General features: G+C 35.9%; 1 protein-coding gene and 1 pseudogene across 1 annotated transcript; both read right to left on the bottom strand.

The window, feature by feature from the left end:
- LOC137737313 (uncharacterized) overlaps positions 1-23,531 on the bottom strand; it is a 67,858-nt pseudogene extending 44,327 nt beyond the window's left edge.
- LOC137748600 (phosphatidate cytidylyltransferase 4, chloroplastic) lies at positions 595-7,365 on the bottom strand. Its single transcript, XM_088684118.1, has 8 exons — positions 7,286-7,365; positions 6,215-6,555; positions 5,325-5,626; positions 4,435-4,625; positions 4,199-4,323; positions 3,080-3,213; positions 2,855-2,970; positions 595-1,347 (listed from the first exon to the last, which is right to left on the bottom strand). Exons 1-8 carry the CDS (start codon positions 7,326-7,328, stop codon positions 1,256-1,258), a joined length of 1,344 nt encoding a protein of 447 aa, XP_088540244.1. The 5' UTR covers positions 7,329-7,365; the 3' UTR covers positions 595-1,255.
- Positions 23,532-24,733: the final 1,202 nt, after the last annotated feature.

Raw genomic sequence — 24,733 nt, 5'->3', positions numbered from 1 at the left:
CCTTAGTATAAACATTGTCATGACCACGAAATTTGAATGATAAGGGATCTGCAATCGGTTTTAAAAAGTATAAATTGCGATAGTTTGATGGAAACTTTAATGAAAAGCTTCCGCTACTATTCACTCTAACGAAAAACTACATTTTTACACTAAAAAATCAATCATTGTACTATTCACTTTACCCTTTATTTTGTCATTATCTTTAAAACTCAGTTTTCAAGCCATTTTCATTAGTTTTCCCTAGTTTGATTTCACAATCAATGTTAACCGAACAGCTTATAGTGGTGTACAGGTAAACGCAAATGCTACCAGATACAAAGTAAGATGTTTAAGTACCATTGTTAAAACCAGTGAAATTTTTTCATGGTTAATTGGTATGCAAAATAGTATTTATCTTGGCAAGCAAGCATATATTATAAGTCCAGTCCAGCTAGAAATTAGGTCCTGAACATAAATAAAATTGGTACCAAAAGAAATATTGAATTGAATGGATTGATTGATTTCATTGCGTTACACCCTTTACATATACATTGCAAGCCTTTGGTTACAAGGATTAGGATTCGTAGAACTGGTAATTAAGCATAAGCCCGTCCGAAAGCAAGCAAACATTAGCTTCAATTTAATTTTAAAATGTGGTTCAAATTCGTATTTGACGAAAATCGAATCTACAACCTCTCACTTACAAGTGAAGAGGAATACCACTCGACCGTAATACTAAGTGATAGGTAAATTATATACAAATTGATTGCTAAAGATGATGCAACTTATCTTATCTTTCACTACAATGGGCCTTATTCGACATAAATATACCACGAGAATAATCCCCCCTGTTTTATCTGTCATCACAATGGGCCTTATTCGACATAAATATACAAAAAAATCAATAAGGATTCATGTTATCACTGACACTAGGTACCTAGATTGAAGTACAGGCAATGCTGTGTAACTCAAGAAACAGCGTAACTCCTCAGAGCATGCAGTATGACGAGGATTATGAGGACCCGGTGACGTCAGGAAAATGTTACCTCAAGTCTCTTACAAGTGACGAGAAACATCATTTTAGCGCATCTAGATCAGAATAAAATTAAGACTTAGAAAAGCTCAAGCTCCTGGGATAAATAAAGGAAAGGAATCCTCAATCATCACTCCAACAAGCTAGCAGATTAGAACATAGATGCTAACCAGAACTCTTCAACCTTAGTTTTGCTTTGTATAGTTTCTTTATACATCTCGATCAGCGATGACAATATTTCTATCAAACCCCATATATTGGCAAGAAGGTTTTGACGAAGGAGTATGCAAGTGCACCTGTGAACATGCAACTGTCCATTCTATCTAGTATTCCACCTGCATTAAATGACAAATACCATATGAGCGGCATGCGATCGCAATCTTCAAGGGAGTGATATTACTCGAGAGAAGAAGGAAAATATAAAAGCATAACCTGCATGACAGACCTATATCTCATGTAAAACTACACTACACGGAAGACAAAGCAGTAGTGGAATACTAGGTAAAGAGAGACTGCAGGAGGCCATAGAAAGATCACGTACAAACACCGCTTGAATCAACACAGCAGTAAGCTGGTATGAAGAATATGTAATGCAATCAACAAAGATAACCAATAGATTTTGAGTTAAAAACTTTTTCTAGAATTCATGGTCAATTGTCCATGCTCCATATTCTAAGCTACAATTATAACTGTACAAGATGACGGGTATTAAATCATATATCCCCAACCAGGTAAAGATAGATAAATGAAAATATTATTATATGGATTAAAAAGTAATAACATTAGGGGTTGACAAGTTGGAGAAGACGAGGCATCCAGCAGGGGAGTTTTTTGAGAGCTAAGGTCTTATGTAAGACTCTTAAATGAGGACAGTTTCACCTCGGCTGTCAGATAAAAATGGAGGACTGAGATACTGAGTGAAGGAAGATCATCTTAATAAGTCTCAAGTCATTTGGACATGATCTAACACGTAACAGCTGCAAAACAGGACCCCTCCTTTAAGGACCCTACTTGAGGACTTCTGTATTGGTCTTTAGATCATATTCAAATTTTTGAAATACATTTCACCCACTATGAACTAATTTGCATCTCATCAGTCCATATATGACCTAAAATGAGCTGCAAATCCTCAAATTGTTCTCAGCTCTCAGAAGAACACTAGTGTGAGTGTATATTGTTTGGATTTGGCTCGTCATTCGTTAGACTCGTATTTTGTTTAGGGTTGTATTAGGAAAGCTAAACGTGCACATACTTTTGTCCTACAAGAATTAGGAAAGAATAGCTTTTCTTGTAAAATTGAATTAGGAATTTTTGAAGCAGAAATGGGGTAGGAATGTAAGTGTACTTCCTATCCCAAATAGAAAAGGAATCCTAATTAGTAAATAGGTGTGTACGCCGCACCCTATACTTATAAATAGGGTGAGGGCAAGAGGCAAAAACACGAGAGAACAGAGAGACAGCCGAGAAAGTTAGAGGGAATGGTTCTAGGGTTTACAAAAGTACCGTTTGCTCTATTACTAATTCAGAGAAGCCATGATTTCTCCACCCAGAGAAATAACAACTGGACGTAGGTTCTGCCAAACCAGTATAAATCTTGTGTGTTTCTAGTTATTTTCTATTTGCTATGTTTAGTCTATTGTCGTATACATCAAAGAACAAGCTCCATAAGGGAGTTGGAATTATAACATATATATACCAATAAGTAGCTTTTAAATAAACATAGAATAGAATGAAACATTCTTCAAACAATTTTCGTCAACTAACAGATAATGCATTTTCTCAAAAACTTTCAAAAGTTAAAAGACTTTAGCACAAGAGTAATCATTGGCTGAAAGGCATTACCATGTCCCGGTATTAGTGATCCGGAGTCCTTAACACCCGCATCACGTTTGATCATTGATTCGGTAAGATCACCAAAGACAGACGCAAAAAAATTGAGAAGCCCAAAAGCTATAGCACTGAAAACAATAAAAATAAATACATAAATAAATGAAAATAAATAAATGAACATTAAACATACTTTCAAGCTGTACAGAGCTAAAGATTTCACTGTATAAGAGTGAATACCTTAGCAAAGATTTTGGCCAGCAAAAAATCCTTGATAACACAACAGAAGTGGCTATACAACCACCCAGGCCTACAATAGCTCCTTCCCACGTCTTCTTTGGACTAACACTAGTCAGGGGCGTCCTACCAAATGCCTGCATGTACACAGCTATATCAAGAATTTATTACAGGCATGGGACCAACAAATACCCTGAAACAAGAAAGTCCTTCACAGTATGTCATTGGAAAATAAACTTTTTGCATCTTGAAATTTTAGATGACTTATCCAACTTCTCATATCAATTGCCAAAATTACTGTTTTCTCCAAAACTGAGATAGCTGGATACTAAAAACGGAAAAATTATTTCAAATAAGTTTCAGGCAGAGTGAGCCATTAACAAACTAAAACTTGCTTTGTTGGATTAGAAATTTTTTTGGAAAAAACCTATACACCTTCACAGAGATGGAAAGCAATCAGTTGGAAAAAGGTTAAAATGCAGAACACATACAATCTTTCACACATGTACCCAAGAACTGTTAACCATCACTTGTGTTCCCAAAAATCAAATCATGATAGTTTCCAAATTCATGGTTCAATTTCTTTAGAGGTATACTCATCATCAAAATTGGATTGTTTATTCCACAGGGATTTTATAACTGCTTGTTGACAACATCTCGGAGCCACTCTAAACTTTATTTGCATAAGATTGGAAGCAATAATACCTTGAGTCCCCTTCTATTGAGGGATCCCTCAAATAAGCTCTTTTGAGGGACACTTTCTGAGGCCCATTCTACATTGTAGTTCAATGATCTAATTGGGACAAAATAAATAGATAAACATGGTGCTTTTGGTAAACACTAAAATGATCAACAATAAATCAGATGGTTCTATGCCTTCTGATTTCGTTGATTTTTTGCAAAGATCGTAGGTAAACCTTAAAAATGGAGAGTTCCAATTGTTAATTTTTGTTTCAAGGTGGAACCTAAAAATGTGTTCCTTAAATAACTGGGGGACAACCTTTAAAAGAAAATTGCCACATGCAATAACAACAGTTCTATAAAGAACTTGATATCAAAGGAAGATGTACTTTTTAAATTAAAAAATTAAGAAGAGAAAAGATAGATGTGATGCATAGATACCTTGCCACCCACAAAGGCATAAGTGTCGGCTGCAATAATGCTACTGAAAGAAATCAAGGTTGCCACAAGACCAACAGTCCAATGCGCTTGTCCACCAAGAAGTATGGGCCATGCTGCTCCAAGTCCTACCAAAGAACAAACTAATTAGAAACCAAAGCTTCACGTAGAGCAAGTAAACTCCGGTTCCCATCCATCCCACAAATTTTCATTACAAAAATGTAAGCCCAACTGCTTACTAGTGTGCAAGGCTGGTGCTGCTAGACCACATCGAAGCTTAACCCAAAAACAAGGAAGATAACCACAATAAAATAGCCCAAACATAGTGCTGCTAAGTTGTGCAAAGCGAGGATTTCCTCTCTGTAAAAGCAATGCTATAGCAACAAAAAAGGAAGCAGAGGTCACTGAAACATCAATCTGACCGCGATACCTGCCCACACATCAGAAGATCTAATCATAATTGAACCGGGATCACCTATCCCAAGCTGAAATTCATGCCTACATATTAATTATTAAGACAAATGCTTTGATTCAAAGTTAAAATATTTAAAAAACAAAGATGAATGAAAAAGCATTATTTTAGAGTCTATTGAAGCAACAAATAAACACTTATGCAAGTTTCGGACAACACTACCATTCTGACAATTCCTATACCCATTCAAGCACATCCATAATAACACAAGTTTAACCAGAATGAAAGAATTAAAATTCCCAATGAATGAAAGCGTAAATGGAAAAGCCGACCTCCACAGCCATATTCAAACTAATTGAAGTGACAACCATAGGATTTCAATGTAATACACATCAAACAAATCCCTGCAATGATAAATGGAATGTGCGGAGACCTGTAAATTGGTAAAAACCTACTTTACATATTAAAGTTTTACTCTTTTGCCACATTTCTTAAAACCAGTACCCCCCGGCCCAGTAAAAAATAGTTTCTTTTGCAGGAACATGGTTTCTATTAAAATTTCTCAAGAAAAAAGGAATTAGATACTAGCTACAATTTTATTTCCAGCTTCCAATGCGTATGTACAAAAGGTAATAATAATATATAAATCAACACAAGAGGAAAGTGATAAAGTATTATTAAAGAAATTCCGTACTTGAGGGACATTACGGATCTTACAAGGTTACTAGGGGCATGAGAGCACAAATTACAGAGCAAACTCGTGATACATATCGAGGTGGAGGTGTCATTCCTTCAGTAATTCCACGACTCCTAACCAATTCAAAGTACTCACGTGCACCAATAAAAACAGCTGCTGCCACAACGGCTGTGAATACCCATCCTCCAGCCAACACAACAACGGCAACAGATAACCCAATGCCAAATCCAGAGACAATTCTTTTCTTCAACTGACTTGCTTTCTGTTGATGCTCTGAGACCACATCCTCGTTTGATGACAATTTACTGCCTTTGTGGACTTCCTAAAACATACCCATTTCAGTACATTGCTTCAAGAGAACATGCAACTTCTCAAAAGAAAACAGAAATGTGTTAGTTAGAACTCAATCAAGCAGAAACCAACCTCCCCACACACCACACCGCCCCCGCCCCCCCCCCCCCCCCAAAAAAAAAAAAAAGAAAAAAGCTGTTCAGAGTTCGAGAATATTTTCACCCATACGACAACACATTCACAACACCACCCATTCAACGAACCTTTGAAGTTCTTAGCACACTCATCCAATGGTAATCAATGCACGGAGTTTAAAATTCGAGATTTGTGTAGTGAATAGATTAAATCACACTCATCCGATGACAATCAATGCGGTGTCAAGCAAATATGCACTCTGCAAAAATTTCCTAATTCCAATCTTTTCTTTAACTACCAACCACTCTAAGCCACTAAAGAAAGTTCCTTTTACGCGCCAAAACCACAACTCACAATCAAATTCACTTCCACCTTAATTTTTAATCTAATTCACCAAAATGCCACTCACAATCACAGCAAAACCAAAAATGCACAACAAAAAAAGAATCAAACTTCGTCCTTTTTGTTTCTTTTTCTCCAGTACCTGATCGGCATTGTCATCGCCAAGATGCTCCGGCTCCGCCCGAGCCACAGCCGTAATTACACGGCGGCGCGCAAAAACTCTATTCCGGCCTAGCCCCAGCTGACGTCTATTCCCATCGAACAAGAGATCCAAATTACCCAATTTCGCCGACGGACGATTAAAAACTAGGGTTCTTGAGGGTGAGGGACGGCAGGGACAGAAGCAAAGAGAGGGGAGGGGGAGTGGGGGTGGACTGCACCGGTGGCGTTGGGAAAACGACGTCGTTGCCATGAGGGGTTGTGAATTTATTGGGGCGTAGGCACTTTTATTAGGGATTGGATGCTGAGATTTAACAAGACCATGTTGATTAGGGGTGGAAAAAATTCCCAAAAATCCCGAACCAAACCAAAAAAATCCTGATCCCAAACCAAAAATTTTCCAAACCGAAATTCTCGAAATTTTCGGGATGCTATCCCGAACCGATCCCAAAATTTCGGTATGGGATTCGGGATTGGCTACTCGATATTTCGGGAATCCCATACCGAACCGAAAATATACAATATTAATTATTATATATATATATATATATATTATTCTTTTATAATTGATGTTAGTAGTTTCTAATTCATACTCTGCAACCTGGAATGCCCTACACCTTGCATATTTTTCATGTTTTGTTTGATATTCATGTGGATTTTATTATTGCTGCTGCCATGGCTGATGATTTTAGAAGACTTGATTCTTTGTCTCTCAACATATTGCAAAAATGGTTTAATTAATTTGAATTTTGATTATGATAAAAACAGTCAGGCATGCCAGTGTTCAATTAAATGGTAGTGTTAATGAAATGAAATTCCTAGATCATGAATGTGTTCTTGAATTATATATTTGAAGAACAATTCATAATTTCATATTTCAATTTGGGATTCCCGATTTGTCCCAAAATCCCGAAAATATTTCAGGATTCCTGAAATTTGGGATTACCGAAAATTTGGTTTGGGATTGATCTTCAAATTTCCGTCCCAAAAAATTTTGGTTTGGGATTCGGGATACTAGTTTCGGTATGGTATCCCATACCGAACCACCCCAAATGTTGATTGCGATTTTGTGGGTGCTGCAGAGAGTACCGCGCCATCGATTTAGAAAGGGAATGAGATTCTCCCTCTTCTATTCCCTTGTCATTCCTTTCCTTTCTCCCCTATTTTACTTTCTTATTATTATCGTTTCTATAAAAAAATTAATATAAAATATTAACATGTTTCAAATATAAAGGAAAAAAAAGGAGAAAAATATTATGAGAGAAAAAAATCATTCTTTTATAGAAACGAACGGTCGTGTGAATGACATGGTTTTATTTGTTTCTTCACTTTTGGACTTATTTTCAAATTGATTAATTTCTTCCCTTTTTTTCTTTAATAATTCGAGATTGCTAGCCATTTTTTCACTAATCTTTGTATAAAAAATAAAAAATAAAAAATAAACTATTATTTAGGAAAAGAGAAGAAATGAAGCAAAATCATGAAACTGTTGTAAGTGATGCCCATGTGGGCAAAATAGTTAATTTGCATATGGTGAATAGTATTTACTATTTTATTACAGTGCCTTTTGTCTATAAAAGATGGAAGTAAGGCGGTGATATTGATATTTGCTTAAAGGAGCCATGCGGAGACTCCAAATATAGATTGAAAAACATAGATTTTCAGTCCTTTTTGTGAAACATAAAAAAGCACAAACAACAGCAGAAAGAAATCATACAAGTTTCTTTTCACTATTTTCTTTTGTATCCATCTCTCATACCCGAAACAAGTAAGATATTAAGGAAGTGTGATACTTTGATATGTTCCACTTCAACCTCAAGCAAAGGTTCTCCCACTCTCTTTTTCACCTATTTATAACACATTATCAGCATGACTATTTAACCCTAACCAATCTTCATTTCCTTTACTGAAAAATGTTTCCCATAGGGATATTACTGTTCCTCTTTCTTCTCTGTCTCACCTGCTTTGTGTTCCCTTGCCAAGAACTGCTAGCATCATGCCTTCTCCTAGTCCTCAACTTAATAATTACCTATAATATTTATTTCTTATTTGGTGTTGCTCCTGATTACTAATCCTGCACTGCATTTTAGATGGTGCGGTACAACCGCTCATCCTGTACGGCATATTTAATTTTACTATAATCTTAGATGGTGCAGTATAATCGTTCATCCTGCATTGCATATTTAATTTTACTGCAATTTTAGATGGTGCAATATAGTTGCCCATCCTGCATTACATTATTGTGCTGAGGATGGTGCGGTACAATTGCCCTCCTCGTTAATTAACTACCTAACAATTTTTAATTAATGTCTAAATTATGTTAATCTCGAGCATGAAGTTTCGAATGCTTATCATTTTGGCTTGAAGTTCAAAAATGAAAAATTTGTACGAACCAAAAGTTCTAACACTACATTCCACCTGGATACATATTATTGCAAGTTCTTGCACATCTCACTTTTATTTTTCAGAAAAAGAAAATGATGAACTTGGCAAAGTTTGATTTTGTCCCTTTGAACGTCACTGAAAAAATTACCTTACCTGGGTTATGGACGCCAAGATCCATCTGAAGGCAGGAGACCTTAGAGGCACCATCAAGGAAGGAAACATTGCATTCTCTCAAGATAAGACGAAAGCCATGATCTTGATTCGTCACCACCTCTATAAGGATGAAAGAGCGAGTACCTAACAGTTATTGAGTACAATTCTGTAATGTTCAGAATTAGCTCTCAAATGAAACTTTGTGGAGAGACTATCACTGTGGAAGATATGCTGGAAAAGACTTTCGGTGCTGGCAGTAGTGTACAGAATGAGGTACAACCAGTTGATATCTGTGTTTCTGGTGGCAGAGCAGAATAATGAGCTCCTAATGAAAAATCATTAGTCCGACCATCTGGATCGACACCGTTCCCAAAAGTAAATGTTATCTCCCTTGAAGTAAACACAACCTCTTCTCATGGCAATAATTACAAATGAGGACGTGGTTACAAGTGAGGTCGATGGCATGAGAAAGGCAAGAACGATGGTGGTCAATTCTACAATCAGGGTCCAAGGCATAATCCAAACACAAGCTTTAAAAATGTAAATCGCTATAAGGGAAAAGCTCATATGAATAAGACTCCTAAAAATCCTGAAGAAGTCTACCATAGGTGTGGGAGCAATGGTCATTGGGCCTATACATGTCGTACCCCGAAATACCTTATGGATCTTTATCAAGCATCCTTCAAAGAAAAAAAATGTTGAGACAAACTTTATCGACCAGGTTGATTCGATGAATACACCTTATCCAGTGTTCGATTTATCAGGACAGCTGAACAAACCCATCTAGATATTTCAAACTTTATTATGGAAAGGGGAAACGAAGTTTATGGAACCAAATAAATCAATTTTATTTTCAATGTACTCTTGCTTTTCATTACCTAAACTTGTCGTTTAAACGTTGTACCTTCAATTCAATAAAAGTGGCATTACAATTTCCTTTTATTATGAATAAACTATTTTTAACGCAAATTGTCTTACTCAAAAAGTATGAATAAAAAATATGGATGTTCTCAAAACAAGAACAAGGTTGAAGATATTTGTCTTGTAGACAACGCAACCACGATATAATACTTCGAGATCAAAAGTATTTCTTAAGCTTGATGCTTACAAAAGCAAAAGTAACAACAATATGTAGCCAATCAGACATAATTGAAGATTGATGTTGAATCCCAATAATTTTTGTAAATAATTTAAAGGGATATTGGTGGGCTTATTCAACCACTTTGTGGACCATTCTGATACTTCATGGTCTTGGTTGATGCATCTACTCGATGGTCACATGTTTGTCTCTTGTCTACTCAAAATATAACTTTTGCGAGACTTCTTGCTTAGATAATTAAGTTACAAGCATTGTTTACAGATTATTCTATTAAGTTAATATGACTGAACACTGGTGAATTTACATCTCAAACTTTTGATGATTATTGCATGACACTGAGCATTGATGTTGAACACCCTGTTCCTCATGTCCATACTCAAAATGGTTAGCAGAAAATTTATCAAATGGCTTCAATTAGTAGCTCTCACTCTGCTCATGAAAACAATATTGCCATTTTCTACATGGGAACATATCATCCTACATGTTGCATCATTAGTTATATTAAGACTTGTTGCCAACCATCAATACTTCTCAGTACAACATGTGTTTGGGCGCCAACTAAACATTTTACATTTACGAGTTTTTGGTTGTGTCGTCTATGTGCTAATCGCACCACCACAACATACTAAAATGGGACCTCAGTGCAAACTGGGAATTTATGTATGTTTTAATTCATCATCTATCATTCGATATTTGAAACCATTGACGGGTGATAGTTTTATAGCTCATTATGCAAATTGTCACTTTGATGAGACGGGAATTGACATGGGATGTACTCACCTTGTCTCTTTTTGATTTATAAAGCACTCAGTGTGAAAATGAAGTGAGAAGAATTGTTCATCTTCAAAGCATTGCCGATCAAATGCCAGATGCATTTAATGGTGCAACAAAAGTGACTAATCACCTATACTAGATGCAAATGCTCCTACAAGAATTGATGTCATTGTTGTGCAATATAATGTGGCAGCAAATGATTCATCCATCGCACATCTGAATTGTGGTAGACCCCTAGGTTCAAAAGATTCAACTCTTTGAAAGAGGAAGATGAAGGCACATTTAAATCCAAATGAAATCATTGATGTGAAATATTCCAACACTCAAATTAAAACCCTATGATTGCAGTATATGAAAGTAGGGATCATTTTCGGCCAAGGATTCGAAGGGATGCTAACCAACTCAATTTAAACTCTAAATCACTAAACTAGACTCAATAACAGAAAACTAGAATTAGAAACACTCAACTAGACACTAAAAACTCAAAACACACTAACACAGACTCTAAACAGCACAATACTAGCAAATAGACTCAAGAGTTATTTGGACGAATTTTAGACTAGTAAGACTCAAAACACTAAATTAGACAGATTTGAACACATTTCTAACTAATCTAACACACTTAATTAAAGGGGGGATTGATTTTGACGAAATTAAAGTAAAAACAAACAGATTTAAAGACTTTAAACAATTTGAACGAAATTGGGGTGAATTGATGGGTGATAGGCTAGCTAGAGGGTCATTCTCCACACATGATACACTTGCATACAAATTGATTTTCAGTTGCTTTTTCAATAAACCATGAACCTCAACGCCCCAGATTAACTGTGAACAACACTAATTAACCCTCAGATTTTCCTTAAATCATTAAATTGGATGGGATACGCATTGGCAACCAAATTATTCTTCAAAAGCTCCCTACATGAACAACATAATAGAGATACAATCAAAGATCATTAAGCTTTGTGAAAATCATAAGCATTGACAAGACATTCGTAACTATGAACAGCATGATACTCCTGCCAGGAATTTACTTAACACAATTGTGACTAGCAACCTCTACTACTTATAAATATAAGTTCATAACGATTAGGTGAAACTCCCTTATATTCTAGCATCAAATTCATGCATGCAAACTAAGTAGGCCTCCTTAATCAACATACAAGAATAAGTTCTTAATCAAACAGTTAAGTAAATTGCATTCACGATTTATGAAATCACAACTGGAGGTAATCAATTCATATTGCAAATATAATCATGGTTTTGAATTCACCTCTAACTAAAACGAATTTAGTTCCTCATGTTCACAAAACAAAGATAATTAAATTGAAACATTGAAAACAAAGATAGAATACACCTAGAAACGCTCCAACAATCTAACGTCTTGAATGGCAAGCACGGCTCCAGGTGGCTTATCCTTCTTTCCTTGTTGCGGCGGAATGGGGATTTTCTGAATTTAGGCTCTTGAGGTGTGGTGGATGGTGTGGTGATCTGATGGTAGAGGGTGGTCTGATTTGTGCTGCATAATGAGGTATTTATAAGCTAGGGTTCACACAATTTCTGAAGGGAAAAAGATTGCACAATCCTAGGGGAAAATGACTAGGGTTACACGGTAGAGACCAAGTGGGAAAAGGATTCAAAACCTGCAGGGAATAGGCCTTCTAGAAAGGGGTTTTGTGACAGGTTTCTAGAAGGACAAAGGGATAAGATATGTGGCACAAACTTAGGGCACGAAAATAGGGCTTTTAGAACTTGATATTTAGGTGATTTACTGTGAAAAGGGATCCTCTTTGCAGCTGGAATTAAGGTAGGAAAATATTAGGATAGGATAAGATAAGATCAGGTTGGATAAGGTTTGGATAAGATAAGGTTGTTTGGATAATGTTCCTTCTTTGTAGTTGATTCATTATCTTCAATGCTTCCAAATTTGTTTCTCTAGATATTAAGCACATTCCTAGCCTCTATTGATCTTCATATTCGTCCATCCACCTTGCTCCATGCATGTGCAATCCATTCCAAGCCCAAAACTGCTCTAAAATGCTCAAAATTGCACTTTCTTGCCAACTTTGTCAATTGAACCTGAAAACACACGAAAATAGCTTAAAACACTATAACAAGTATGTAAATGCAAGAAAACAAGCTAACTAAGTCGCATAAATATGCTCCTATCAAATTCCCCCACACTTAGCTTTTGCTAGTCCCCGAGCAAAACAAAGAAAACAAAACACAACCTAAACCTTCCAACAATTGCCTTAGGGATTTCCAATGCAACATGACATGTTAAAAATCACTATTCTCAAAGATTTTAGTTATCCCTACCCGCGAGCATATACGCAGTCACCACTCACTAGCTCGCATTTAATCAATTAAAACAATATTTTGAATGTAGTAACATGCCTTAGAGAATTCACTCAATTCCTCACCGGATATACTCTCTATTTTCACACAGATTTTTTTTACTACACTCCTTACACTAGGTATATGTGAGAAGATTGATGTAAACATAATCACTCACATATGTATAATCCAAGAAGGCACTTTCTAGAATTATTAACATGTATATGATCTCATGAATGGAATGCCACTACTTAGATGCGAGAACTAGAAATACCATATGCTCATACCACTTTTAAACTCCACATATTGAAAGACATAACAATTAAGATCGAAGTCTAAGGGTTGTAACGGGGCTAAGGTATTGGCTAACAAAGAAAGGTGAGGATAAACAAAAGTTCTCAAAGCAATAGTAAGCAAAGTAATGAAATAAATACTTAGAATTCACTTTTGAATGCAGAAATCAACTTTAAACGCCCATGGGAGATTCACACAACACTTAGGGCTAGATTCAAACTTTTGGACCCTTTCTTCAACAACCAATACTTGTGAGTTCGTTCTCACTTATTTTCAACTCTTTTTCTTTCTTTTCTTCAACTTTTTCTTCTTTTTTCTTCTTTTTCACGTTTTTATTTTATTTTATTTTTTATTTTTCGTGCCCTTTTCTTTCTTCTTTGGCACACAAAACGTACAACCTCATAGAACTCCAACGAAAAATCTTCCCCCACACTTGTTTTTCTGCAAATTGTAGATCAAAAGGAATTCCCTCTAAGTCTTGTTCCCCTATACTTTAAGAACAAGGGTACGGATAGTCCTATTCTAGGCTAGGTAAGGATAATGTGGTTAACAAAGAAAATAGGCTAACTAAGGCTCAAAGGGGTTAAACCTACAATACAAATTCAAGGGATAAGGCTTTTTGGCTCTGGTGGTAACTAAACAACTTCATCTTGTTATATGTTATGCACTCAATTTTATACTTTGAATGAAACGGGCATGAGTTCTAGTATTTGGATCTATAGTGATGAAACGTATTCTAAGTAGCAACCAAGCAAAGAAATAATGAGATCATGCAACGACTTTAGAAAACAAGAATATCATAGATTAATAACTCTCCAAATAAAGTTTAGGCTCAAGTCTCTCAGGGTTGTAACGTTAATTTGAGTTCCTTCCTTCAAGCATGTTACAAAAACTGATTTTTTCCTTTTGTGATTACGTATGAATTCGTAAACGACAACTACAACTAAGCATAAACCAAAGAGCATATCAAACTTCCATCCATGTTTGTAACTTTCTTTAACAGTCATGCAATTAAAAAAAAACAAATCCTCATCATTGTGTTGAAAGGTACCCTAAGACACAAACAATCAAACAAACAAACAAAAATGATTCTTTTTGGGTTTTTCAAACACTCTTTTTCGATTTTTTTTCAAATTTTCAGATTTTCTGTTATAGGACAGACTAAAACACCTCAAAACACACTAAAAACACTTAAAAACAGTGAGTAACAACTTTAGAAGTGATAGGTGATAAAATCCCATGAAAATCAATGAAAAATCATTTGTTTACCCACCCAACACTTAAACCAAACATTGTCCTCAATGTTTCAAACATAGCCTCACACACAAACAATCAAACACACAACTAACAAACATGACAATTATGGCAAAGTAAAATCAATAACTAGTAGGGTTTAGGAACGTAAATCTGGTTGTGGGGCCGAAGATTCCTAGGTCTTCTTTATTTGAACACATGGGTTGCCTCCCAAGAAGCGCTTGCTTTAACGTTTTCTAGTTGGACGATACCTCCTTTTAAGCTCCATTAGTGCCCACGACATGGAGGGGTACATCCTCCACGACATGCTCCTCAAAATACTCATAATAAGGTTCAATGAATGGAAAGGGATAGTGATCCGTCCTGATTGTCAACAAAATCACTAAGGGTGCTTTCGGCCAGATTGGGTTTCTTGATGGTAGGGGTGTGTCCCTTGTGCTTTATTCCAATTCCCTCTTCGTTGGTGGTCTGAAATGCATCCTTCTTAATTGGTGTTGAACGTTCCTGCCCTATATTTTTAAAATCAATGACAAAACAAGAATGAACATCATTAGCATTCTCAATAGATTCGGAAACTTTAAAGTTAATCATATTGCCACCAAACTCCATAGTTAAGGCTCCCTTGGCCACGTCAATCTTGGTGTGGGCTTATTTCATGAAAGGTTGTCCAAGTAAGATTGGCGATGGTGGAGAGTGGGTTGAATCCTCCATGTTAAGCACATAGAAATCTGCAAGAAAAATCAAGTGATCTACCTGCACCAAAACATCTTCCAAAACTCCTCTCGGGTATGCATTAGATTGATCGGCTAATTGAATAATAACACCATCATTTTTAAGCTCTCCTAGATTCATAGATGATAAACAAAATATGGCATGACATTAATTGATGCACCTAAATCTAGCATAGCATGTTCAAACCTTGTATTACCAATTACACAAGGGATAGTGAAACTACTTGGATCTTTGTATTTAGCTCGCAGCTTTCTTTGCAACATTGCAGAGACATTCTCACTTACATGTACCACCTCTTTCTCCCAAATCCGTTTCTTTGTTGTACAAAGCTTCTTCAAAAACTTAGCGTACTTTGGGATTTGGTTTATAACATCAATGAGCGGGATATTGACGTGCAGCTTCCTAAACGTCTCCTGAATGTCTTTTTCATCCTCTTTGTTCTTAGATTGCATAAACCTGCTAGGAAAGGGCGCATTTAGTGGAATAGAATGAGAAAAATTTGAATTTGGACTACCTTAATGGTTTGGGACGGTTTTAAGGCCTTAGGGGGCTATGGCAAGGATTAGTCTTCCCTTGTCATGGCCCTTGCTTCCTGTTCTTCTTCTTGCAGCAGCTTTTCATCCTCGTTAAGGGTGATTTCCAAGCTCCTTGCCACTTCTCAAAGTAATGGCCTTGGCGGTTTCAAAGCTTCCCTTTGGATTCACAACGGTTGAACTAGAAAGTTGGCCTTGTTCTCAAAATTGCCCAAGGAACTCTGAGATCTACCCTATTTGCTTCTTCATGTCACTCATCTCCTTGTCTTGGTTCGCTATTCTATTTATTTGATTTTGTAATCCCTACGATACAGAAATTAGTAATTGAATAGCTTGATCATTATCAAATAGCGAACCTGAATTTGGTTGGAATTGTTGTGGGGGAGGCTGTGGTGGCTGCATAGGTCTTGAATAAAACTCCTCATATGGCTGCCAATATCCTTCTTGTTGAACTTGTTGAGATTCCCTCCACATAAAATTTGAATAATCTCTTTAATCTGAATTGTAAGTGTTGGAAAACAGGTTGTTCCTTGATTGACTATGGCCTTGATAACCCCAGGCACCTCCATTTTCAGTTAATTGAGGACGTTGATGAGTTTGATATCCTTGCCTATAGGACACACCAAATGTAAGGACACTTTGCATTGTGGTCCTTTCGATATACTGCAACAACTAAGAAGTAAGATTCACAATTTGAGCTTGCTGCCATGTCTTGCTTCTCTAGTACCTAAAATCAAAGAAATAAAACTAAATCAAAAATCAAAAGTAAAATAAACAAAAAAAAACCAAAGGGATTAGCAATTTTACTAATCCCCGGCAACGGTGCCAAAATTTGATGTGAAATATTCAAACACTCAAATTAAAACCCTATGATTGTAGTATATGAAAGTAGGGATCGTTTTGGGCCGGGAATTAGAAGGGATGCTAATCTACTCAATTTAAAATCTAAATCACTAAACTAGACTCAATAACAAAAAACTAGACTTAGAAACACTCAACTAGACACTAAAAACTCAAAACACACTAAATAGACTCTAAACAACACAATACTAGCAAATAGACTCAAAACAGACTCTAAGGAGTTACTTGGACGAATTTTAGACTAGTAAGACTCAAAACACTAAATTGGATAGATTTGAACACATTCCAAACTAATCTAACACACTTAATTAAAGGGGGGGGATTGATTTTGACGAAATTAAAGTAAAAACAAACAGATTTAAAGACTCTGAACAATTTGAACGAAATTGGGGTGAATTGATGGGTGATAGGCTAGCTAGAGGGTTCTTCTCCACACATGATACACTTGCATACAAATTGATTTCCAGTAGCTTTTCCAATAAACCATGAACCTCAATGCCTCAAATTAACCGTGAACAATACTAATTAACCCTCAGATTTTCCTTAAGTCATTGAATTGGATGGGATACGCATTGGCAACCAAATTATTCTTCAAAAGTTCCCTACATGAACAGCATAATAGAGATACAATCAAAGATCATTAAGCTTTGTGAAAATCATAAGCATTGACAAGGCATTCGTAACTATGAACAACATGATACTTTTGCCAGGAATTTACTTAACACGATTGTGACTAGCAACCTCCACTACTTATAAATATAAGTTCATAACGATTAGGTGAAACTCCCTTATATTCTAGCATCAAATTCATACATGCAAACTAAGTAGGCCTCCTTAATCAACATACAAAAATAAGTTCTTAATCAAACAGCTAAGTAAATTGCATTCACGATTTATGAAATCACAACTGGAGGTAATCAATTCATATTGCAAATATAATCATGGTTTTGAATTCACCTTTAACTAAAACGAATTTAGTTCCTCATGTTCACAAAACAAAGATAATTAAATTTAAACATTGAAAACAAAGATAGAATACACCTAGAAATGCTCCAACAATCTAACGTCTTGAATGGCAAGCACGGCTCCAGGTGGCTCCTCATTCTTTCCTTGCTGCGGCAGAATGGGGATTTTCTGAACTTAGGCTCTTGAGGTGTGGTGGATGGTGTGGTGATCTGATGGTAGAGGGTGGTCTGATTTATGTGGCATAATGAGGTATTTATAGGCTAGGGTTCACACAATTTTTGAAGGGAAAAAGATTGCACAATCCTAAGGGAAAAGGACTAGGGTTACACGGTAGAGACAAAGGAGGAAAGGGATTCAAAACTTGCAGGGAATAGGCTTTCTAGAAAGGGGTTTTATGACAGGTTTCTAGAAGGACAAGGAATAAGATATGTGCCGCAACCTTGCAAGGAGAAAGGAGAGGAGACCCTTGGAGCCGTGCCCTGCCATTCAAGTTCGGATTGTTGGAACGTTCTTAGGTGTATTCTATATTTTGTTTTCAATGTTTAATTTAAGTTATCTTTGTTTAAGTGCGAACATGAGGAGCTAAACTCGTTTTGGCTAAGGGAGAATTCAAAGCCATGAACATATATGTGATATGAATTGATTTCATCCAATTATTGCTTCATAAAACATGAATGTGATTTGCTTAACTGCTTGATGAAGGGAAAATATGAGATTTATGTGGGATTTCTATTGACTAGCATGCATATACAATTCAAAATTTATATACGAAAACAACGGAAGCATGTCATCAATTAATATCAAAGCTCTAGTCATGAAAATCCCCTTCAAGATTCATAGGTTTATTTATGATGCATCAAAAACAATTTATTGAAGAACAAAGTTTAGGAGTAGTTTTATACCTCTTGATCTAGATCTTAGACCAAGGATGGACCACCTCCAAGCTCTTTGCTCCTTGAACTCCTTGAGCTTAGCCTCCCTCCTTGCCTTCTCCACTTTGTTAAGAATGAGTGCTCCTAGGTTCTCTTCAAGTTTCCAAAATTGAAAACCTCTAAAGATCCTCACCCACTAGTGTAGTGAGAAGGATGAAGGAATAACCAAAGGGGTGATAAAATGATTAGCTAAAATCCCCTTATGGTGGCCGGCCCTTTTAGTGTTAGAGAGAGTTATTTTCTTTTCTCTTTTGTTGTTTTGAACACACAAAAAAAAAAAAAAAAAAACCCTTATGAAACTTTTATTATAAAGTTCCTTTTATAACATAAAGAAACAAGTCAACAATTGACCTTCTCTCTCCCTCTCTTTGGCCGGCCTTCTTAGTGTTGTTTGGGCCTTGGGCTTTTATTATTTCAAGTCATCCAATGCTTGAATAAAAGCCCAATGGGTTTAGGCCCAATGGGCCCAATTAAACCCGAACATTTCTTTAAGCCCAAAACGATCTTTTATCGCTTTTATGATTTCTTTAGACTTTCTAAATTAATCACAAAACTTAATTAATCCAATTAATTATTTCCATCATCCATTAGTTACTCACTACAAGAGTGTATTGGTGAACAATCTTTTAGGTTCTAATTAGCAAGGCAGTGAGGTGATTGGCACCAATCCAATTGATTATATTTAATCCATCCACTTAGTGAATTAAAACTTACTTTTAATTCACCTTCTTCTTTGATGACTACATTTAATCATCTAGAAGAACTCACAAGCCATGAGTGACATCTAAACATATATCATGGCTACCCAAGCTAATGTAGAAGTTCATTCGGAGAACCTATTCAGTTGGAATTACAATGTAATTCGATCCTTCTCTAAAACAATACTCTCAATCACATCACTAGGGTATGGATATACTATGTCAAACCCCTAATGTGATTATGCTTTCTTATATGATTCAATTGAGTCGCATAGGAACGTTTTCCTTTATTACGCTCGAGACTTCGGCCGAAGATTCCCGAATCATATCTCAGAGTATTCTTCCTCTCATAACGAGGATCAGAGATTCCTTGTTGATCATTCACATGCCTACATGTTTAGATACCTTAACCCCAACAATGCCGTGGACACTCCAATGGAATGTCGTTTGACATGATCAAAGATCAAGGACCTAACCATTAGACATCTATGATGTCTCAGGTCAAAGGATTACTTACATTATTCCAACCTTCAGAGTTACTTGCTTGACATGTGAGTAGACCTCCATGCAAGTACTCTCGTTCGATTGTGTTCAGTGAACTCATTCCCTTAATGAGCACCTACATACTTGTCTTAGTGTCACTACACGAATGGGATGAGACTTTCCATCCTTCCATTTGAAGCAGACATAGTATGTACCGGTCTATGCATTGTCAGTATCCCTCCGACAATCCTATGACCAGGAACCTTTTTGGACATAATGGTTATGAGAAGAAGGTCTCTGTAGTCTAATCATCATTAGATTACTTCTTCCATCAATCCATTGTCCATGGATTCATTATTTAGGACATATTTCGTTCATTGAGATAGTCCTAATTAGTATCTTTGCCTTCCGATGTATAAGAGTCATATATACATCATTACATTGTCCTGAAAGGTTTCTTTCAAAGATTGACTTTCAGGGCATATTTCCAACAATCTCCCACTTGCACTAAAGTCAATCACTAGTGTAACTTATACATGCTAGTTGAGTGAGCTTATGCTCGTAGGTTAACTTGGTTATGTATTTAATCACCTTTTAATTTAAAAGGGATTTACTTATCAAATGTTTCTAAAATATTTTGATGATGTCTCTTTCTTGTGTTCGAATACTTTGATGAGACCTTGATTCCATGGCTTGAGCTATCACCCCATTACGTCATAGTATCCTACTAACGACCTTATGGTTTGGATTCAATCATTGGTTCTAAAAGAACCCCTTCCATTCAAAACACCTTTTGAAGCAGTTTCTAAAACAATATATCGACATATATTTCGTTTGTATACTTTATACAAACTTTGCTCCAATCCTTGAGACCATTGTAGTACAATACTATCAATATATTCATATGATTAGTACTTCATTCATTATGAAGTTCCATTGTTTAAAATGGATTATTTTCACTTTGGTTCATAACCTAAGTGAATGCACGCTTCTAGAGTCCCACTTTGATGTTCCTTTCTTAAAGGCAATAATACTCTTTCAGTTGCTATGATTCTGATCCTGGGATATAGTAATATCTTAAAGTGACAACCCATGTGGTTTTTCACCTTTTGATATTTACTCACAAGTCCATACATGTGTCCCTTTTGTGATTTTATGACACATTTATTATAAGGGTTATGAAAGTGATTTTCTATCATATAGTAAAATGCTTTCTTAAATCTTCAACATTTGAGATTTAATTTCCCCATATAACTTCCTTGAGATAGCCTTTGTTATATCAATAAGTCCAATTTCAAGTCTATACTTAAAATTAACCGTGTCATGTCTTGTCATTTTTCGAGTAACATCTAGGTTTGATCAAGTCTATCAAATAGACTTTATTCATATCTTGTTGCTCAAATTATGACATCACTCCCATTGGGCTTGTTGTAACTTAGCATTCATTCAAAAACTTAACACTTCAATTTTCTTGATTTGAATGCATATTGCTCCTACTAACTTGTTTTGGATCTATTGACAATCATTGAGATCCATTAGCTTATTAATGATGTCTCAACAATTTTGAGACTATCAACAACGCTAGCTAACACAAGTTATTTAAATGAATCATTTAAATGGTGTCATACACCATACTTCAAGTTTTAGTCATACTAAGACTTTAATGTAGTCATATAAGAATTATCCAAGTCTTTAGTGAAAGCATGGCTTCTACTAAGGATATAGAAACTCAACCATTCCTTCTAGGTGGTTGATATAATTCTTTATCAAAACTACATAGAGCGTTATAGTTACATAAGGTGACGAATTCGGATTGTCTTGTTGTTAAACTATATGTTGTGACTCATTTTGAAACTATTCCCTTTTGTTTCATCAACTTGTCCATATGCTTTGTTATTTAGCTTGTTCTCATAAAAGAGAATGATGGACAACTCCCAACATATAACCATTTTATGCTAGGTTGACGAAACCTACATTCAAAGACTATTCTTTAGAATGTTACACAACATAGAATATTAACGTTTTGTAGAGCTTGAGTCTTTTAACAATTAAAATTATAAACTCTCAATAATAGTCAAGTACTATTATTATTTAGACAACTATAAACCAATCATATTCAAGTTTATATCCAATTTCTCACCTCACACTATTTCTCATGACTTTAATGAGAAATCATTTCACACATTCAAAAAAATGTATAAACGTGGAGTATACGGGTTGAGGACATTGTGTAGTAGCTTTAAAACCTTTCAAGCTCATTTGTTTCACTCTTCACTAAGTTGATGTCTTGTTATTAAGTGACTAAAATCTTTAAACATTTTATTGATTTAGACACTTCATTCTTGGTTTAATCACTAACACACTTGACATTTTAAAACAATTTTAAGAATGTCCAATTAATTGTTCAAAACTACTAATTGAATCAAGAGTGATCTTGATTATTGTGGTTTAAGTGATAACCATATAAGAAACTTTTTTCTTATTTCTAATATCATTATAATCATGTATCTCAACTAGGATACAACAAGACAATATTCAATTCATAACATTACTTTAAGGAAATATTTTATTTATTAGAAGGCATTCATCACATTACATTAATATGATAACACAAACATTCACAATGTTTAACTTAAAAGGAATTATCTCTAAACATTTAGAGACTTATTTAAGTACCTTCAAACATTTAGGCATTAATAGTGGTCTTCCATCATATGAAGCCACATAATAAGTTCTTAACACAATAAGAAAGTTTTAAAGACAATCTTTAAATGCCTAAACAAACTTCCCAAGTAGTAAGCAAAAAACATGGTGACCGAACCCTTCTCCACTCTTTTCTTTGCTTGTTCCTCTTCTACTTAGCTCCTCCACCTATATACAATTATACAAGTGATTAGCATTTTATATCAAATATAAATATTTAGAAGATCTAACAATTAGAATTGAAGATAAGAACATAAACCATACCTTGTGGCTTGTCCTTAAGAGTTGCAAGGTATAACCTGCAATTCCTCTTCCAATGCCCCTCCTTTCCACAGTGGTGGCAAGCCCCCTTGGGCTCCATTGCCTTCTTTTTCTTCACTCCTCCTTTCGGTTTAAGAGTGGGTGACTTCTTCTACTTCCCTTTGCCTTTGCCTTGCGGCTTAGACTTGGAAGAGGATGGCTTGTTGTAGGCTACTGCAGAAGTCCCTACAACGTTCTCTTTCATCATAGTTTTCTCAGCAGTTACTAACATGTTTAGTAACTCAGAGAGAGTACTATCCATTTTATTCATATTGTAGTTCATTACGAACTGTGAGAATGAATCAGAAAGAGAAGCCAATATAAAGTCCTGGGCCAATTCCCCGTCAAGTGGAGTACCTAGGTTCTCCAGTTGTTCAATGAATCCTATCATCTTCAGTGCATGTAGATGCATTGGAGCCCCCTTGACCATCTTGGTCTTCACAAGTTCACAGACAGTGCTAAAGCGACGGTTGCGCGTCCCTTCACCATATAACTCCGTAAGATGGAGTATTATGGAAAATGCATTGTCCATGCCCTCGTGCTGTCTCTGTAGCTCCTCATTCATGGAAGCCAACAGATAGCACTTGGCTTCTGTGTCATCCTCAATGTGCTTGTCAAACTTAGCACGTTCATCCTCAGTGGCCGAAGGGCCAAGAGGTATGTGAGGTAGAGCTTTGTCTAGTACGTAAACAATCTTCTCCAATGTTAGGAGAATCTTGACATTACGATACCATGATGGGAAATTGTGCCCCTCTAGGCAATGTTTGTCGAGTATTTTCGCGAGTGTGCTTCCAACCATATCTAAATACATAAACAATAAAATAAATTAGTTTGATTGTTGATTAAGTCACACGATTCGGGTCTTTGAACCGAATGACACCACCCACCATTTTTGGCAAATTCCATATCCCTCAAGATGGAATCCGGGAGATTTCAAAGAAAGCTCCTAGCAGGTTATAGGAGGCTCACTATTACCAAGCCCACCTCACGATGATACGATGTCGGCTAGCAAAAATAATAATGAGAGGGTATACTTACCCATTCACAACAACCTCTTGTGATTACCTATCTTATTGGCCTCTAGAGAATAATGCCTCACGATGATACGATGTTGGCACCATTTCTTCTTAGTTAAGTTCTTACCCACCATGCCGGTTTAGATAGGGGTCCAAATATAACCTCACGATGATACGATGTTGGTTACACTTGTTGCCTACTTTCACCACATCAAATGTTTTTAAATAGACTCCTCCTGAGTATAAACATGCACTTTGTACTCCCCCATGATAGGGTGAAGGCGGTGTACAAGTCATAAACGATTGGAGCCTACCATGGTGGAAGGCCACGAAAAAAGTGTTCAAAGCACTCTTACGCTTTCAACTTAATATTATATTTGATTGAGGGATTTTAAGGTCTCATCAATTTTATTTATTTAAACACATTCAAATAAATTGTGTCCTATTATAACTACTAGTCCAAAGTTTAATGAAATTAGTAGCATACAATATCCCCACTATTCGTTTTCATAAAACAAATCAATATCAAAACATTTTTCAAAATATTGGAGATACATATAACTACTAATTGTATTCATTATAGTTTAGTAGCGTATGATACTCCCACTATTTGTTTTGAGAAAAAACAAATCAATATCAAAAACGAATTTTTCAAATATTGGAAGTAACTACTACTACTACGGTTTTTGCATTCCCTTGTAATTGGACTTTATAGTCATCTTAGGCTCTTGGATGACCATGGACTTATTGGTTAATTCAACAACGAGCCAACATTGTTGAATAAGATCTCGGGGAGGTTGTGTCAATTTAATTACGTGCTTTCAATTCAATTAAAACATTTTTGATTGAACCATTAGAAATGAAAGACAATGATTCATTGCTAATTAGGGCGTTGGACCCATTTAATCTTTTTATCTCATGTCAAAACCCTCTTTTAAATATGTCTCCTTACCAATAGTTAAAGAAACTCTAGTCTAGTACT

The sequence above is a fragment of the Pyrus communis genome, chromosome 2, assembly GCF_041283825.1.
Source record: "Pyrus communis isolate YQ-2024b chromosome 2, ASM4128382v1, whole genome shotgun sequence".
NCBI lineage: Eukaryota > Viridiplantae > Streptophyta > Magnoliopsida > Rosales > Rosaceae > Pyrus > Pyrus communis.
This window is presented reverse-complemented; position numbering and strand designations above follow the sequence as displayed.

Bases quoted from the DNA above. Each gene is read 5' to 3' on its own strand.
- LOC137748600 (XM_088684118.1), bottom strand. From the start codon at position 7,328: ATGGCGCGGTACTCTCTGCAGCACCCACAAAATCGCAATCAAC. The intron at 4,626-5,324 runs GTAAGATCCGTA...ATGTGTGGGCAG, and splicing joins CTCATGCCCCTAGTAACCTT to GTATCGCGGTCAGATTGATG. The intron at 3,214-4,198 runs GTATCTATGCAT...GTGTACATGCAG, and splicing joins ATGCCTTTGTGGGTGGCAAG to GCATTTGGTAGGACGCCCCT.